Raw genomic sequence first — 18,130 nt, 5'->3', positions numbered from 1 at the left:
CAACTCCAGCCTGGACAACAGAGCAAGAACCTGTCTCAAAAGTAAATGAATAAATAAATATTGAAAAAATAAAAAAATACCCAGGCTTGGCCTCCACCTCCAGAGAGTTGAGTTCAATTGGTTTGAAATGGAGCCAGGCAATCCTTACATGCAGCCTGAATTGAGAACCATTTATTCAACAAATATTCACAGAGTACCTTCTGTGTGCCAGCCCTGTTCTAGTACTTGGGACACATCAGTGAAACCTCATGGAGTTTAAGTTCTAAAAGGGTCAGAAATTCTAGTGAGAGGTGGGCTAGGGGAACCGTTAAGCTAGCTAGGATCTTGAAGGCAGAGACTTTATTTTATTCATGTTTTTATTCCCTAGGGTCAGGGCTGTAGAATTCACCCAATAATGCTTGTTGAAAGAATGAGTGATCGTTGGTCTTCTCACACCTGACTCACATTTTTCTTTTCTTGATTCGTTTCACTAGACCCTTAGCTCCACGATGACAATGACAGGTCGAATTTGTTCTGTCATACCCCCAGTACCTATTACTGTGCCTGGCACATAGGTGCTTGGTAAACAGTACTTAAATGCATGCCTGTATTTGTTATGGCAGCCTGGGTTTCAAAAGTATTCTACTGATAACATTAATGAATCCATGCAGATAAACATTTAGATAGGCATCATCAACCAAAGGGTGCTCATTGGTACCCGGACAACCATTTCACAGACTGGTGTGCCCTACAGGCATCCCAGTAATGCACCATCAGCCAGAAAGCCTGTGAACTCCTACGAGCAGAAGGGCTCTCCCTGCCCCCTCTCCCCGCGCAGCTCGCTCTGCCCTCCGCCTCCTCTTCTCCGCCCACTCTCGCCGCGGTCTCCTGGCGGCGGCGGCTTTGTCTCGTGGGCTGGTCCCCAGCGGCTCCCTCCCGGAACAGCTGCTGCTCGAGGGAGGAAGCGGCGCGGGTGCTGTCCAGTATCCCGGTGCTGAAAACCAGGGGGCTCGTCATCCACCACTACCATGTAAGGGCCATGAGAAGGGCTCGCCCTGGCGCAGCGCGGACATGGAGGAGGACTTATTCCAGCTAAGGCAGCTGCCGTGAGTATCATGGGGGCGAGCAAGAGGCAGACAGGCTTTCTTTTAAAAAACGAAAACCTGCAAGGGGGCTGGGGAGTGCATCCCTGCAGGGTTTCTTGAATTTAAAGGGAACTGTTTCAGAGGAAGGAATTGGGCCTGGAGGAGACAAGCCATTTTCCTTCCCCAGCAGCCCAGCCTCTGTATCTCTGACTCAGTTCTATTTATCAGATCTGTCAGGACCTTATGGGGAACCACGGGGGTTATGATTTCCCTTTTAATTGCTCTCAATCCTAAAGGGATTTTGAGATGTGAGCTTTAAGAAAGCATTAGCTGCTGTTTTGAAATGTGGACAGAATTGGTGAGTCTATGCAATGACATCGGTCCTTTCCAGCCCTAATCCTATGCTGTGAAATCCATAATTTTTCTGCAAGGTCTTTTGGAAGGGAATGATACTGATGTTGCAAACTGGTTGATAAAAAACTGGGATGCCTTCCTAGAGGAGAGGGTTGGGCAAAGTCCTGTTGTTTATGAAGTGTGTGAATGAGAGGGCTGTGCACTGTCGGTGAAACCTCTTGCCTTCTTCTGAATGAAAGGTTTTTGTAGCAGCTAGCTAGAGTGAGACTCACCGTTGCAACATCAGGAATATACTCCTTTGAGGATGGGGATTTTTAAGAAAAACCAAATTTGCTCTGAGAATGTGGGGGAAATACCAAGCAACTGAAAGGACACAGGTCTTGTAGAGGGGCTTACAGATTTTTCCTACCTCAAGCAGATAGTGATTTGTTAAGTAAATTCCAAGAGTATGAGAGGGGGGCATTAAAAAGAACATTGCTGGGGTGGGAGTTGTTTTAATTTTTAGAAGCGCTAGCCATTTGAATGGTAAGAGTAGATTCCCTTTGGGATTGTTAGAAAGGGTAAATTATAGTTAGTATGTGTGTATTTTCTTGACTTTAAAAATGGTGGATTATTTTTTCTATAAGTTACTGAGGAATTCTCCCAAGTGACTTTTAGTGTGACTGATATAGTTCTCTGAGGCTCTGAGTACTGAAGGGGATTGTAATGTTTACTTTTCAATCAGCATAAAATTAATTTTCACTAAAATTTTTAATTAATTTAAAATTTGCTTTAAAGTTTTTACTAATTGATCCACAAATAGCATATCTGATTATGTAATACAGCATTATTTCACAAATGCTAGAGCATGTTTAGTTATAATATTCAGAGGTAGATATAAGAGTACATAAAAATGTAAAGGTCTGATTACAAATTTCCCAAGGAAAACATACAACTTCTATTGTGAATAAATACCATGTTCAAAAATAAAACCATTACCCCCAAATAAAAAATAATTTAATATCAGAAATTTGAACTTTGGTTTTCCTGGGATAAATTTTTCAATCATGTCAGACCATGTGAACTTTTCAAAGATTCATGTTTATATACACTTTGCAAAAGGGTCATGTATATTTAATCTACTGGTATATAGACCTGACATTATCATGACAATTCCTTCTTTAATTAAAAAAAAGCAAAAATAGGAAGTTTTTACTTATTTAAATTTAAAAATTTAGGTTTTTATAGGAATGTAATACAATGTACCAATAAATAAAGGTAAATAAAGCTCAAAGAGAATCACAGGAATAAAGAGTAAGTCTCCTTTCTTTTCAAACCCCAGTCCTATTCTCCAGAGTTAACTTTCTTAATTATTCTTTCTGGTGCTTAATAGGCATAAATACATATATTATCTGTTAGGCCAAATTGTGTACTGGCTAAGTACATTATCTGTTGAATTAGACATACTTGGATTCAAATCCTTACTCTGCCACTTCCTGGCTGTGTGACTTTAAGCAAGTGACTTAACCTTTCTGAGACTCAGTTTCCTTAGCTACACAATAAGGATCATAACAGTACTTAATTCATAAGGTTATTGTGAAGATCAAATGAGATAATGTATGCTAAAAGCTGGGCAGACACAAAGCACTCAATGCATATTAGCTATTATTATTGCATCTGAAAAATCATTTATATAAACAAAATATGTAAGTTTACTGTACTGGACTCCCTCAAAATCTTAATCTGCAAACCCCAAATGACATTTGAATGAAGTCAAAATTAGCCCTGAAATGTGTTGACCTCAATTTCTAAAAAAAGAGTAAGCTAAAAGGAACGGCCACATGAATCTGAGTGGGTTACAAATCACGATTTAGATGTTTTTTAAACCACACCGTTCGTATATTATGCACAGATTGCAGGCAGCAGATTTCCCAAGAGCAATATGGCTAAAAAAAATTCAGAGTGCCTTGTAGAGGGTTGGCAAGAGTGGACTTTGGAATAGGCTCAATCCCACAGGAGGCCAAGTGTTAGCAGATTATAAGCCACTAAGTAGTTTACATGGTTGGGGAATGGGGAAAGGGAGTGAGGGTGTCTAAGAAACAGTCCTTCCTCGCACTTGAAGGAACCTTCACACAACTCTGGGGTGGTTCATTTGAGACCACAAAAGACCATTGTTTTTCATATGCTGTCCACTCTGGGACAGCACCACACAGAGGAGATTTGGGAGACTAACAGTTTGCATCCATTTCTGCCTTTTTGTGTGACCTTGTGCAAATCAGACTTATCTAGGTCTGTTCTTTCTAGGATGATTTCTTGAAAGCCAGTTAGCAGACATTGATTGATTGATTGATTCATTCATTCATTCATTCATTCATTCATTCATTCACTGAGTTACTTAGATACCATCCTAGGTACAAAGGATTCTACAGCTGAGTAAGGTAGAATGGTTCTTGCGCTTAAGCAACTCACAATCTAGAGCTGCAATGTCCAATAGTACATTTAGCCACTAGCTACATGTGGCTATTTAAATTTAAACTTAAATGAATTTAAAGTATGCAGTTTGTACATGAAATAATTTATATAGTATAATATACAACATAAAATGTATATATAATATACAACATAAAATATGTGGCCAGGTGCGGTGGCTCACACTTACAATCCCAGCACTTTGGGAGGCTGAGGAGGGTGGATCATTTGAGGTCAGGAGTTTGAGACCAGCCTGACCAACATGGTGAAACGCTGTCTCTACTAAAAATACAAAAAAATTAGTCGGGCATGGTAGCACATCCCAGCTATTTCAGAGGCTGAGGCAGGAGAATCACTTGAATCTGGGAGGCAGAGGTTGTAGTGAGCAGAGACTATGCCACCGCACTCCAGCCTGGGCAATACAGTGAGACTCCGTCTCAAAAATATGTGTATACACACACACACACACACACACACACAATGTAAAATTTAAAAAAATCTGTCCCTCAGTCATACTAACTACATTTCAAATGCTCAATAGCTACATGTGGCTAGTGGCTACTATATTGGAAAGCATATGTGTAGGCCAGCAGTCCCCAACATTTTGGCATCAGGGACTGGTTTCTTGGAAAACATTTTTCCATGGACAGGGGTGGTTAGGTAGGGGGATGGGGTTGGGGTTTCAGGATGAAACTGTTCCACCTCAGACCTTCAAGCATTAGATTCTCATAAGGAGCCTGCAACCTAGACCCCTTGCGTGTTCAGTTCACAATAGGGTTTATGCTCCTATGAGAATCTAATGCTGCTGCTGATTGACAGGAGGCGGAACTCAGGTGGTAATGCGCGCTCATCCACGGCTCACCGTGCAGCCCGGTTCCTAACAGGCCAGAGACAATTATGGGTCCTCAGCCCAGGGACTGGGGACCCTGATCTAGGACATTTCCATAATTGGAGAAAGTTCTATTGGACAGCACTGGTTTGGTAGGAGGGAGGACACTGAACACATCATTGCAAATAATTATGAGAACTCTTTTAAGTGCTATCAAGAATTAGTGCAAGCCTGGGGAATATATTAAGACCTGTTTCTACTAAAAAAAATTTTTCTTAATTAGCCAGGTCTAGTTGCTCATGCCTGTGGCCCCACTATTAGGGAGGCTGAGGCAGGAGGATTGCTTGAGCCTAGGAGGTCAAGGCTGCAGTGAGCCATGATTGTGACACTGCACTCCAGCCTGAGTGACAGAGTGAGATCCTGTCTCAAATAAATAAATAAATAAATAAGAACGAATGCGGGGTATGTATAAGGAGACTAGTTTTAGCTGGGAGGAGGTATCAGGGAAGGCTTCCCTGAGGAAGTGACATTTGACCTGATCCTCTGCAGATATGATTTCAGGAAAAAGAGAAAGGATTAAGAGCATTCCAGGAAGAAGAAACTGTATGGGTAAAAGCCCTGAATTGGGAAAAAAGCTTGGTGTGTCTCAAAATCGGCCAATAGATCATTAATGAACAAGTGACTTGGGGGAAAACTGCTGAGGACAACAGCAGGCCATCCAGGGTCTTGTAGTATATGACAAGAAGTTGGGATGTCATCCTGCATTTGCTGAATCTACTCTCTCCTTTCTTATGAACCCTGTCTTTCAAGATTGAGTTGGGTCCACCATTTTAATGAATCTGCCTCTGGCTTCTGCTGGTTTTAATCAATAGCAGAGGTAAAAATGTGGAAACTGACTCAGGCAGACCTGGGTTCAGACTCTGCCTCTGGCCCTATCTGGGTGGCCTCGGGCCAAAGCCTTCTCCCCAAGGCTGAGTGCCTATCTGTGAAGTTGGAAAGTGATAATACCTGCAGGGCTGTTGTAAGGATCCGGGAGATAATCACTGGGAAGCTCTCAGCACAGTGCCTGGCTTTGAGTATGGGCTCGATTCATGGTGCTGGTATTATTTTTCCTCCACTCTGCATTGGTTTCCCTGATCTTCCAACTTATCTCAAAAAAGAAAAGTAGTAGGAGTGCCTGGAAGCCACAGTCACCTGTGCAAAACACTAAAAGATGTCTGGTGTGGTGTGACAGCACATGTCTGAACTTGAATTCTTCGTCCGTCCTCCACCTGCTCCTCTTTCAGCCTCCGCCATCTCAGTTGATGACAATTCCATTTGTCCCATTTGGCCAGAAACTTTGGAGTCAAGTTAGACTCCTCTCTTCCTCCCATTTCACTTTTGTTGTTGTTGTTGTTGTTGTTGAGACAGAGTCTCGCTCTGTCACCCAGGCTAGAGTGCAGTGGCATGATCTCAGCTCACTGCAACCTCCGTCTCCCAGGTTCAAGCGATTATCATTGCCACCCCTGTAGCTGGGATTACAGGCACGCACCACCATGCCCAGCTAATTTTTGAATTTTTTGTAGAGATGGGGTTTTGCCATGTTGGCCAGGCTGGTCACCTGGCTCCAAGTGACCCTTCCGCCTTGGCCCCCCAAAGTGCTGGGATTACAGGCATGAGCCACCACGCCTGGCTCCATTTCACTTTCAGCCCACCAGGAAATCCTTTGGTCCTGCCTTCAACTGACATGCAGGCTCTCACCCATTCTGCTGCGATCCCCTGGTTCAAGTCTCCATCCTCTCTCACTGGGATTGATTGCAATGATGTCTGTGCTGGTTTTCCCACTCCTACTCTTGCCTCCCTATAGCCCATTCTCAACCCAGCGGCCAAAAGGATTCTTTAAAAGTCAGATCATGTCTGTCCTTGGCTCAAAACTCTCCCATTGTTCCCATCTCACCTCGTCTCTTTCACTATCCTACACATTCATGCTGCTGCTTCCCTGCTGTTCCTCATCCATGCCAGCCAGGCTCCTGCCTCAGGATCCACCCCCTAGAAAGCTCTTCTCCAAGATACCTGCTTCACCCTCATCAAGTCTCAAATGCCACCTTCTCACCAAAGCTTACCCCAATAACTCTCTTTAAATTTGCAGCCCTCTCATACACCCATTAGGATGGCTACTATCAAAATAAAAAATACCTGAGTTGGGTGTTGTGGCTCAAGCCCGTAATCTCAGCACTTTGGGAGACCAGTGCAGGAGGACTGCTAGAAGCCAAGAGCTGTGAGACCAGCCTGGGAAACAAAGCAAGACCCCGTCTCTAGCAAAAATTTTGAAAAACCAGCCAGCCATGGTTGTGTGTACCTGTAGTCCCAGCTACTTGGGAGGCTGAGGAGGGAAGATTGCTTGAGCTCAGGGATTTGAGGCTGCAGTGAGCTACGAATGTGGCACCACACTCCAGCCTGGGTGACAGAATGTGACCCTGTCTCAAAAAGAAGGAAAGACCAAAAAAATTAGAAAATAACAAGTGTTGGTGAGGATATGGTGAAATTGGAACTTTCGCACACTGTTGGTGAAATATAAAATAGTGTAGCCATTATGGAAAACAGTATGGCAGTTCCTCAAATGTAAAAATAAAAATAATGCCATTTGTCATTGATGGACATTTGGGTCTTTGCTACAAATGTGGCACACATACACCATGGAATACTATGCAACCATAAAAAAGGATGAGTTCATGTCCTTTGTAGGGACATGGATGCAGCTGGAAACCATCATTCTGAGCAAACTATTGCAAGAACAGAAAACTAAACACCACATGTTCCCACTTATAGGTGGGAACTGAACAATGAGATCACTTGGACACAGGAAAGAGAACATCACACACCAGGGACTGTCATGGGGTAGGGGGAGCGGGGGAGGGATAGCATTAGGAGATATACCTAATATGAATGAGGAGTTAATGGGTGCAGCACACCAATGTGGCACATGTATACATATGTAACAAACCTGCATGTTGTGCACATGTACCCTAGAACTTAAAGTATAATAAAAACTTAAAAAAGAATAATGCCATGTGACCCAGTAATTCCACTTCTGGTTATAGATGCAAAATAATGGGAAGCAGGGTGTTGAAAAGATGTTTGTACTTCCATGTTCACAGCAGCATTATTCACTATAGCCAAACATGAAAACAACCCGTGCCCATGGACTGAGGGATGGATGAATAATATTCCATTGTGCAATATTGCTAAAATCTCCTCTCTTAGCAATTTTCGAGAAACAAAATGTGGTCTATCCACATTTGGAGTATTATTCAGCCTTAAAAAGGAAGGAGATTTGGGCCAGGCGCAGTGGCTCACGCCTGTAATCCCAGCAATTTGGAAGGCCAGGGCAGGTGGATCACTTGAGTTCAGGAGTTCAAGACCAGCCTGGCCAACATGGTGAAACCCCATCTCTACTAAAAATGCAAAAATTAGCCAGGTGTGTGGTGGCATGCACCTGTAATCCCAGCTACTCGGGAGGCTGAGACACGAGAATCGCTTGAACCTGAGAGACGGAGGTTGCAATGAGCCGAGCTTGTGCCACCGCACTCCAGCCTGGGCAACAGAGTGGGACTCCGTCTGAAAAAAAAAGAGAGAGAGAAGGAAATGTGGACAGTCCTACAATGCAGATGAAGCTTGCAGACACTGTGCAAGCAAAGCAGCACAAAAAGACAAATACAGTACGATCTCACTTATATGAGGTGCCTAGAGCAGTCAGATCCATACAGACAGAAAGTAAAATGGTGGTTCCAGGAACTTGGTGGTGGTTGGGGGAGAGGGAATGGGGAGTTGGTGTTTAATGGAACTGAATTTAAATTTAAATTTTGCAAAATGCAAAGAGTTCTGCAGATGGATGGTGGTGATGATTGTACAACAATGTGAACATGCTTAATGACAGAGAACTGTATACTTAAAAATGGTTAAGATTGGGCCAGGCGCACTGGCTCATGCCTGTAATACCAGCAATTTGGGAGGCTGAGGCAGGTAGATCACTTGAGGCCAGAAGTTTGAGACCAGCCTGGCCAACAAGGCGAAAATCGTCTCTACTAAAAATGCAAAAATTAGCCAGGTGTGGCAGTGTGCACCTATAATCTCAGCTACTCAGGAGGCTGAGGCATGAAAATCACTTGAACCTGGGAGGTGGAGGTTGCAGTAATCAAAGATCGTGTTACTGCACTCCAGCCTGTGTGACAGAGTGAGACTCTGTCTCAGAAAAAAAAAAAAGGTAAGATGGTAAGTTTGATGTTATGTGCATTTAATCACAATTGAAAAAAAGCTACAGCCTTCTTCCTCTATCCTCCAACACCATGTTCTCCTTTTTCTTTTATTCATAGCACATATTATCTGCTAATAAACTCTATAATTTGCTTATTTATTGTTTAGTGTTTGCCTTCCTTTGTGAGAGTTTCACAAGGGTGGGGTCTGATGTATCTCAAGTGTGTGGGATATTGCTGTCAGTTTCACCTACTACTGGATTCCAGCATAGACCAATATAGACAGGCCAAATGATTAGGAAAGCTCCAAGAATGAAAAACCAGAAAAATCTGTCCATTGGCTGTATTATTTTCCCTGACAGTAGGGCCACTATTAAGTTTTAGCAGCTGTGTAGCCCAGTCTAACTGGAAAGACGAGCTTTGTTTCTTCACATCTACTTTCTGCTTCCTCATATTCCTTTTTTGAGACAGGCTCTCACTCCAGTTGCCCAGGCTCGAGTGCAGTGGCACAATCATGGCTCACTGCAGTCTCAACCTCCTGGGCTCAGCTGATTCTTTCACCTCAACCTCCCGAGTAGCTTGGACTACAGGCACATGACACCACACCTGGCTAATTTTTTGTATTTTTGGTAGAGACGGGGTTTCGCTATGTTGTCCAGGCTGGTCTCAAACTTCTGGGCTCAAACAATCCACCTGCTTTGGCCTCCCAAAGTGCTGGGATTACAGGCTTGAACCACATACCTGGCCGTATTTCCTCATTTTCTTAGACGAAATCAGGGAGGTTGGGAGAACAGCAGTTTGAGTTACTGATTACATGAAAAAAAATTTTTATTTAATATTTAAAAAATGTTAAATTGACAAATAAAAATTACATATGTATGGTACAGAACATGTTGTTCTGAAATATGTGTAATTGTGAAATGACTAAATCAAGCTAATTAACATATGCATCATCTCACATCTTTTTTTGTGGTGGGTACACTTAAAATCTCTTTTCTTAGCAATTTTTAAGTATACAGTACTCTAAATTGTTATTAACTATAATTTCTGTGTTGTACAACAGATCTCTTGAACCTATTTCTCTTGTCTAACTGATTTTTTTTTTTTTTTTTTTTTCCTGAGACAGTCTCACTCTGTTGCCCAGGCTGGAGTACAGTGGCATGATCTCGGCTCACCGCAGCCTCTGCTTCCCAGGCTCAAGCGAATCTCCTGCCTCAGCCTCCTGAGTAGCTGGGATTATAGGCACCCGCCACTGCACCTGGCTAATTTTTATATTTTTGGTAGATACGGGGTTTTGCCATGTCAGCCAGGCTGGTCTCGAACTCCTGACCTCAGGTGATCTGCCTGCCTTGGCCTGGGATTAGAGGCATGAGCCACTGTGCCCAGCCTAACTGAATTTTTTTTACCTGCAGCAACTCCCTAATTCCTCCAAGCCCCTACCAAGCTCCTGGTAATCACCATTCTACTCTCTGCTTCTATGAGTTTAACTTTTTTAGATTCCACATGTAAGTGAGATCATGCAGTATTTGTCTTTCTGTGCCTGGCTTATTTCACTTAACACAATGTCCTCCAGGTTCATTCATGTTGTTGCAAATGAGTGGATTTTCTTCTCTCTTAAGGCTGAATGGTATTTCATTGTGTATATACCACATTTTCTTGATCCATTATCTCTTGGTGGACACTGAGGTAGATTCCATAGGTTGGCGATTGTGAATAATGCTGCAATGATTATATGACTATTGCTATTGAAATTGTCCCAGGTAAGCTCTTCGAGCCCATGTTAAACCAGGTAAGGATTTGTGTTTGAGTTCTAGGGGAGAAGCTAGAAGCAGGTTCTGGTTCCTCTAACTGAGAAGATCTCTGCATAGAGACACAGGACAAGAGGAAGTGGCAAAGGCACACATGAGACTTCCTGCTGGCTCCCATCCCCCTGATACCGAGTGGGGCCAAAACAGAGGGAGGATCCCCGGACAAGGAGGAGAGATAGGGCATCATCATCACCCACTTCAGGCAAAAAGTAGGGAGTTATTGTAATAGCCTGGGCATCCTCCAAGGGAACCCACCACGGCCTTTAAAACCTCACACTTGGCTGGGCATGGTGGCCCATGCCTGTAATCCCAGCGCTTTGGGAGCTCGAGGCGGGTGGATCACAAGGTCAGGAGATCGAGACCATCCTGGCTAACACAGTGAAACTCCGTCTCTACTAAAAATACAAAATATTAGCCAGGCGTGTGCGGGCAGGCACCTGTAATCCCAGCTACTCAGGAGGCTGAGGCAGGAGAATGGCGTGAACCGAGGAGGCAGAGCTTTCAGTGAGCCGAGATCGTGCCACTGCACTGCCTGGGTGACAGAGTGAGGCTCCATCTCAAAAAACAAACAAACGAAAAAAACCCTCACACTCGAAGCTGCTCACACCCCTTCATTTCAAAAATGTTTACATTTTATGCCAGCCAGCTTCACTTAAGGAACGTGTGTTTCAATGACTTAAGGGGAATAGTCTGGGCCAGCTGCAGTGGCCCTTGTCTATAATCCCAGCACTTTGGCGGGGGTCAAGGCGGGAGGATCTCTTGAGGTCAGGAGTTCGAGACCAGCCTGACCAACATGGTGAAACCCTATCTCTATTAAAAACACAAAAATTAGCCAGGCGTGGTGGTGCGGGCCAGTAATCCCAGCTACTCGGGAGGCTGAGGCACGAAAATCGCTTGAACCCGGGAGGCGGAGGTTGAAGTGAGCCGAGATCATGCCACTGCACTCCAGCCTGGACAACAGAGCGAGACTCTGCCTCAAAAAACAAAACAAAAAGCCTCATACTCAAAGCTGCTCACACCTACCTTTTGTGCCAGCCAGCTTCACCTCTGAGGAACGTATGTTTCAGTGACTTAAGGGGAACAGTCTGGGCTGGGTGCAGTGGCTCTTGTCTATAATCCCAGCACTTTGGGAGGCCAAGGCAGGAGAATCAGTTGAGCTCAGGAGTTTGAGATCCGCCTGGGCAACGTAGCAAGACCCCCCTCTCTAAAAAAATTATCTGGGTGTGGTGCCTGTGGTGACAGCTGCTTGGGAGGCTGAGGCAGAAAGATCAATTAAGCCTGGAAGGCTGAGATTGCAGTGAGCTATGATTGCACCACTGCACTCTAGCCTGGGCGACAAAGTGAGACCCAGAAAAACAAAACAGAACGAAAACCACAACACTCTGGAGGCCAAAGAAAGAAAGTCTCCTTGAAAAGAGGCCTTGGTTCAGGTGGCCTTGGGTCTTAGGGAGGATTATTCCAGGGCTCACTGGCCTAGACAGTGGCTTTACAGCCCCAGCTAAACTCTTCTCTGGACTGTCTAAAAGAGTTAGGCAGATTTGCATGTGATTGATTATGTGATCTTGGGCAATTTATGTAACTTCCTTGAGACACAAGGGGGTGCCCAGGTCACCTTTGAGGGCATTTTCAGCTCTACAAGACTGATTCTCAGTTGTCTGAATGAATGTGCCTGGCACCAGCCTGGATCATGACAGTTATTCTGGTGTATTTATTAACTTATTTATTTGATTAATTTTTTTTTTTTTTTGAGACAGGGTCTCTCTCTGTTGCCAAGGCTGGAGTGCAGTGGCACGATCATGGCTCACTGCAGCCCTTGAACTCCTGCGCTCAAGCAGTCCTCCCGCCTCAGCTTTCCAAAGTGCTGGACTTTGGAGCTACCCATTAATAGTATCTCATTCACTCTTTAAGCCAGGGTTTCTCAGCCTCTACACTATTCACGTTTTAGATCAGACAATACTTTGTAGTAGGGGACTGTCGTATGCATTGTAGGATATTTAGCAGCATTTCTGGCCTCCTCTACCCACCAGATGTCACTCTCACTCCCACCAGTTGTGACCATCAAAGCTGTCTCTAGACATTGCCGATGCTCATGGGAGACTAAATTGCCCCGGGTGAAAACCACTGCTATAGGGCTGGGTGCCATGGCTCACACCTGTAAGCCCAGCAGTTTGGGAGGCCGAAGCGAGTGGATCACTCGAGGTCAGGAGTTCGAGACCAGCCTGGCCATCTCTTTTTACAAAAATTAGCTCGGCATTGTGGCGGATACCTGTAATCCCAGCTACTCAGGAGGCCGAGGCAGGAGAATCGCTTCAATCCAGGAGGCAGTCACTCATTTCTATAGTATCTTCAGATTTCTCTTTAAGCCTCACTCCTCTGACTTGAGTCATGCTGGCACCCTATACATGTTCCCTTAACAACGTGTACATCTTCTGCAATGCTCAGGGTAACTTTGGTAAAAGGCTCGAAGTTCCATGGGGGCAAGAACTCAAATCTGACACAGAGAGGGGCCCCTCTGTATGGTTGTTAAATGAATGAGTCAATAAATAAGTTACAAAGACAAGGCCGGAAGCGGTGGCTCACGCCTGTAATCTCAGCTTTTTGGGAGGCCAAGGCAGGCTGATTATCTGCGGTCAGGAGTTTGAGACCAGCCTGGCCAACATGGCAAAACCCTGTCTCTACTAAAAATACAAAAATTAGCCAGGTGTTGTGGCTCGCGCCTGTAATCCCAGCTACTCGGGAGGCTGAAGAATGAGAATCTCTTGAACCCCGGAGGCAGACGCTGCAGTGAGCGGAGATCATGCCAGTGCACTCCAGCCTGGGCGACAGAGCGAGACTCTATATCACAAAAAAAAAAAAAAAAAAGGGGAAAAGTTACAAAGACAAATGACCCTGAAAGTTGCAGCACAGGCATTTTGGTCCTCCAGGAGGAAGAGTAACCCTCTCCTCTCTGCACAGGCCATGTCAGAGAATGAGTAAGTGTGTGTGTGCTCAACTCAGGCAGAGCTGGTTTTGGATCCTGACTTTCTGGCTAACTTGGTAGGTGATCTTGGGCAAGTTCCTTGTTTTTCTTTAGGCCTCAGTTTTATCATCTGTGAAGTGGGGACAGCAATGGCACCCACCTCCTAGGGCATGAGGGTTCCTTGAGATGATGCTTATAATGTGCTTAGCAGAGCTATCAGCCCCTGGTAAAGGCTTCATGAATGCTAACTATGATTTATTTTTTATCATTACCTTTTGTCCAGGATATAAGCAAGTCATCTGCTATCCTAGGAAGAAGCTCATTGCTATTCAGGCTGATGGGGGTGGCAAAAAAATGCAAATAAATAAAATCCACAGAGAACTAAAATTTCCATTAATTATAGACTTCAGAAATGAAGGAAACTTCAAGGTCATCACGTCCAACCCCTCACACCTTGTCTCCCTAATTCAGAGCAGGCAGGCATCAGATGGTGACTTTCAGACTTCTGTGGCTGCCATCATCTGATTAAAATTCAGGTTCTTGGGCCCCACTCTGTAGAGATGCAAAAGCATTAGTAGGTCTAGAGTAAGGCCCAGGAATCAGCATTTTAATCAGTTCCACAGGGGTATTCTTGGCTTCAGGTACAGAAGCTTTGGCTGACTGGGTAAGATCATGGGTTTTGGAGCTACTTGAGCCAGGGTCCTAGTACACTGCATATTATCTAGGAGACCTGGAACCATTGGTTTATTGGTTTATTAGCCTCAGTTTATTTGTCTGTAAACTGGAGATTTTTTTTTTTTTGAGACAGGGTCTCACTCTGTCACCCTGGCTGGAGTGCAGTGTTGCAATCATAGCTCACTGCAATCTCGACCTCCTGGGCTCAAGTGATCCTCCCACCTCAGCCTCCCCAGTAGCTGAGACCACAGGTGCATACCACCATGGTCAGCTAATTTTTTAATTTTTTGTATAGACATGGTCTTGCCATGTTGCCCAGGTTGGTCTCGAACTCCTGGGCTCAAGTGATCCTCCCACCTCAGCATCCCAAGTGTTGGGATTATAAGCGTGAGCCACTGTGCCTGGCTGAAACTAGAGTTATTAATAATACTTCCCTGTTATGATTGTTGAGTGTATTACATAAGATAGTTTATAACATTCAGGCTTGGACCTGGCATGCTGAAGTAATGCATAAATATTAAATATCATGACTCCTGAGCCAATCACATGGACACCTGCCTCTGCTGCAATGACTCTCAAGAGAGGGAGCCCACTACCTCCTGAAGCAGCCGTTTTCATCTCTGGACTGCTCTGCCTGATAAGGCTCCTCTTTATATTGAGTTGAGATCTGCTTCCTTCTTTCTTATACCCAGAAGTTCAAGCTCTGTCCTTAGGATTATGGTTGAGAAGCACCTTCTTTCATAGGTCAGAGCCTTAAATATTTGAAGACAGAGGTTCATTTCCTGGGAAGACTCTTCTTAAATCCTACAGCTCAGGGAGTGCCCCAGGTCTTGTCTTGAAGGAGACAAAGCAAGTCCATATGTTAGTGACCTTGGCAGTCTTTGCTGCTCCAAGTGCACAGCATCTAACTACATTTGTTGATAAGTTTCAGACTCCAAAGATGCCCAGTGCCACATCATCAGGGTATCTGGGACAAAGCTGAGGGATACTGGTTATCAGTGTTTTTTATCAAGTTCCCCAAACAAGATGATGCAACCCTGCCTTCCATTGGCAGATGAGCCTCCCTATGAAGATGTCTTCTTATACTATTTGTACTATTTGGCAGAGCTGGGGAGAAAGGGGTGAATATTTAACAAAAGTCTCAGCCCTCCCCTTCTCCAACCCCTCAATCCAAACCACCAGCACCTCTTCTCCCACTGGCCACACAGCTTCCTTCCTGGCCTCCCCGACTCCTCCTCAGTCATCTTTTTGTATTAACCAGGCCTTTGATTTTTTTTTTTTTTTTGAGATGGAGTCTGGCTCTGTCACCCAGGCTGGAGTGCAGTGGCACGATCTTGGCTTACTGCAAGCTCCGCCTCCAGGGTTGACTCCATTCTCCTGCCTCAGCCTCCTGAGCAACTGGGACTCAGGTGCCCGCCACCACGCCTGGCTAATTTTTTGTATTTTTAGTAGAGATGGGGTTTCACCATGTTAGCCAGGATGGTCTCGATCTCCTGACCTAGTGATCTGCCCACCTCGGTCTCCCAAAGTGCTGGGATTACAGGAGTGAGCCACCGCTCCCGGCAACCTTTGATTGTTTATATTCTGATGCTTCAACATCTTGGAGCCTTGCTGGCCCTGGAGGGACTTACCCCTCTCAGAGTTAACTAATTCCTAGAAATAGCAAACAGCTCACCTGCCAGCATGCTTTTGATATACAAACCAATCAAGCCAGAGCCTCATGTCTCTCCAGCCGCCTTCTTTATCCAGCTCCCAGACTCCAGGCCACATCTACCTGCCCTCATCACCCCAGAAACAGGCATGAGACAATTAAGGACAGCCCCTATGCTCCAGAGAAGGATGAAATTATTCAAACGAACCAATCCCAAGCCTGCAGCCTCTGCCTTACCCATTTCTTTCCTGGGAAATCACAATAAAGGCTCTTGCTCACGTTCTCCTTCTATTACCTCTGCCTCCTGACAAACCAGGGGGTTGCCGTGTGTGCCCCTTATAGTGTGGCGTGCCCCTTCTTCTTGAGATCTGTAAGTATGACAGAGTATATCTTGCCAAAGGCTCACATCTCATAATCTCTCAGCCTTGCCATACCTAAATAATATTAAAACCTATATTTAAAAAATGCTTTCTGGGGTGGGCACAGTGGGTCATGCCTGCAATCCCAGCACTTTGGGAGGCTGAGGCAGGTGGATCACCTGAGTTCAGGAGTTTGAGACCATCCTGGCCAACATGATGAAACTCCATCTCTACTAAAAATACAAAAATTAGCTGGGTGTGGTGGCAGGCAGCTGTAATCCCAGCTACTCAGGAGGTTGAGCCAGGAGAATCTCTTGAATCTGGCAGTGGGAAGTTGCAGTGAGCCAAGAATGTGCCACTGCACTCCAGCCTGGGCAACAAGAGCGAGACTGTCTCAAACAAAACAAAGCAACCCGCTTTCCTCCATTGATTCATCCTCTTGTGGGAGAATGTGCCAAGTGACCTCAAAACTCAACTCTGATCATCTTCCACCATCTCACTACTACTTGAAACCCCTCCATGGCATCCCACTGGTCTTAGGACAACACAGAAAATCCTCACTGTGACCTTCAGGGCTCTGTGTGATGCCAGCTGTCTCTCTGACCTATGTTCCCTGGTCCCACCTCCAGACCTTTGCACTAGCTGTTCTCTCTACTCCTCCCTTACTTGTGTGGGACCGTCTTGGTCCCCTTGATCTCTCCTTGGGGAGGTCTTTTCTGATCACTCACTTTTTTGCTTTAGGCCTCAGTTTTCTCATCTGTAAAGTGGGGACAGCAATGGCACCCACCTTCTAGGGCATGAGGGTTCCTTGGGTACCATTGTTGTCCCCACTTGGCACCAGGTTTACTTCCTCCTCAAGATATATTTCCTTTGCAAATCTATAATGATGTGTTTGTTTACTTGTATATTAGCCGCCTTGCCAACCAGAGCATCCACTTCTCGCGGTACCATGTCAATTTCATCCTCCACTGGACCCCAGCACTCAGCATAAGTCAGCCCTCAATAGATGCTTATGGAAATACCGAATGGTGCTGCTAGGCTCTACCAGATGCTCTCGATACATAGACTCCTTTGATCTCCATGGCTACCCTGTGAGGTAGGGATTACCATTTCCATTTTGTAGGTGAGGAGACTGAGGCTCAGAGAAACACATTAACCTACCCAGGGTCACACAGGTACTGAATGGTGTGGGTAGGGCATTCAAACCCAAGTCAGTCTGTTTGCCAGAGTTGGGCTCTCTTATCTATTCTGGCGGACCACCTCTCCAACTCTGAATGCCACCCACAGATAATCACAGCTTAAACTTCCTTTTCAGTCTGACAGCTTGAACTCTGATAGTCTGAACTCAAGGGATAAAACTCCAGAAGCCCAGATGAAAAGAGAAAACTTCCCTACTTAAAATACCTGGCTGAGCGCAGTGGCTCACGCCTGTAATCTCAGCACTTTGGGAGGCCGAGATTGGATCTCTTGAAGTCAGGCAGATCACTTGAAGTCAGGAGATATTGACCAGGCTGGCCAACATGGTGAAACCCCGTCTCTACTAAAAATACAAAAATTAGCCGGGTGTGGTGGCGGATGCCTGTAATCCCAGCTACTTGGGGGGCTGAGGGAGGAGAATCGCTAGAACCCGGGAGACGGAGGTTGGAGTGAGCCAAAATTGTGCCCCTACACTCCAGCCTGGGTGACAGAGTGAAACTCCATCTCAAATAAAATAAAATAAAATAAAATAAAATAAAATAAAATAAAATAAA

The 18,130-nt window shown here is 45.0% G+C and overlaps 1 protein-coding gene across 1 annotated transcript in view; it reads left to right on the top strand.

Annotated features, from left to right (window-relative positions):
• Window positions 1-678: 678 nt before the first annotated feature.
• The window catches only part of SVOP (SV2 related protein), a 102,888-nt gene continuing 85,436 nt past the window's right edge, over window positions 679-18,130 (top strand). The window contains exon 1 of the mRNA XM_023199050.2: window positions 679-1,085. Coding sequence (XP_023054818.1) covers window positions 1,051-1,085 — 35 coding nt within the window. The 5' untranslated portion in view covers window positions 679-1,050. The remainder of the gene's footprint in view (window positions 1,086-18,130) is intronic.

This window comes from Piliocolobus tephrosceles, chromosome 10 (assembly GCF_002776525.5).
Source record: "Piliocolobus tephrosceles isolate RC106 chromosome 10, ASM277652v3, whole genome shotgun sequence".
Classification (NCBI taxonomy): domain Eukaryota; kingdom Metazoa; phylum Chordata; class Mammalia; order Primates; family Cercopithecidae; genus Piliocolobus; species Piliocolobus tephrosceles.
Note: the sequence above shows the minus strand (reverse complement) of the source record. Positions and strands in the feature narration are given on the sequence as shown.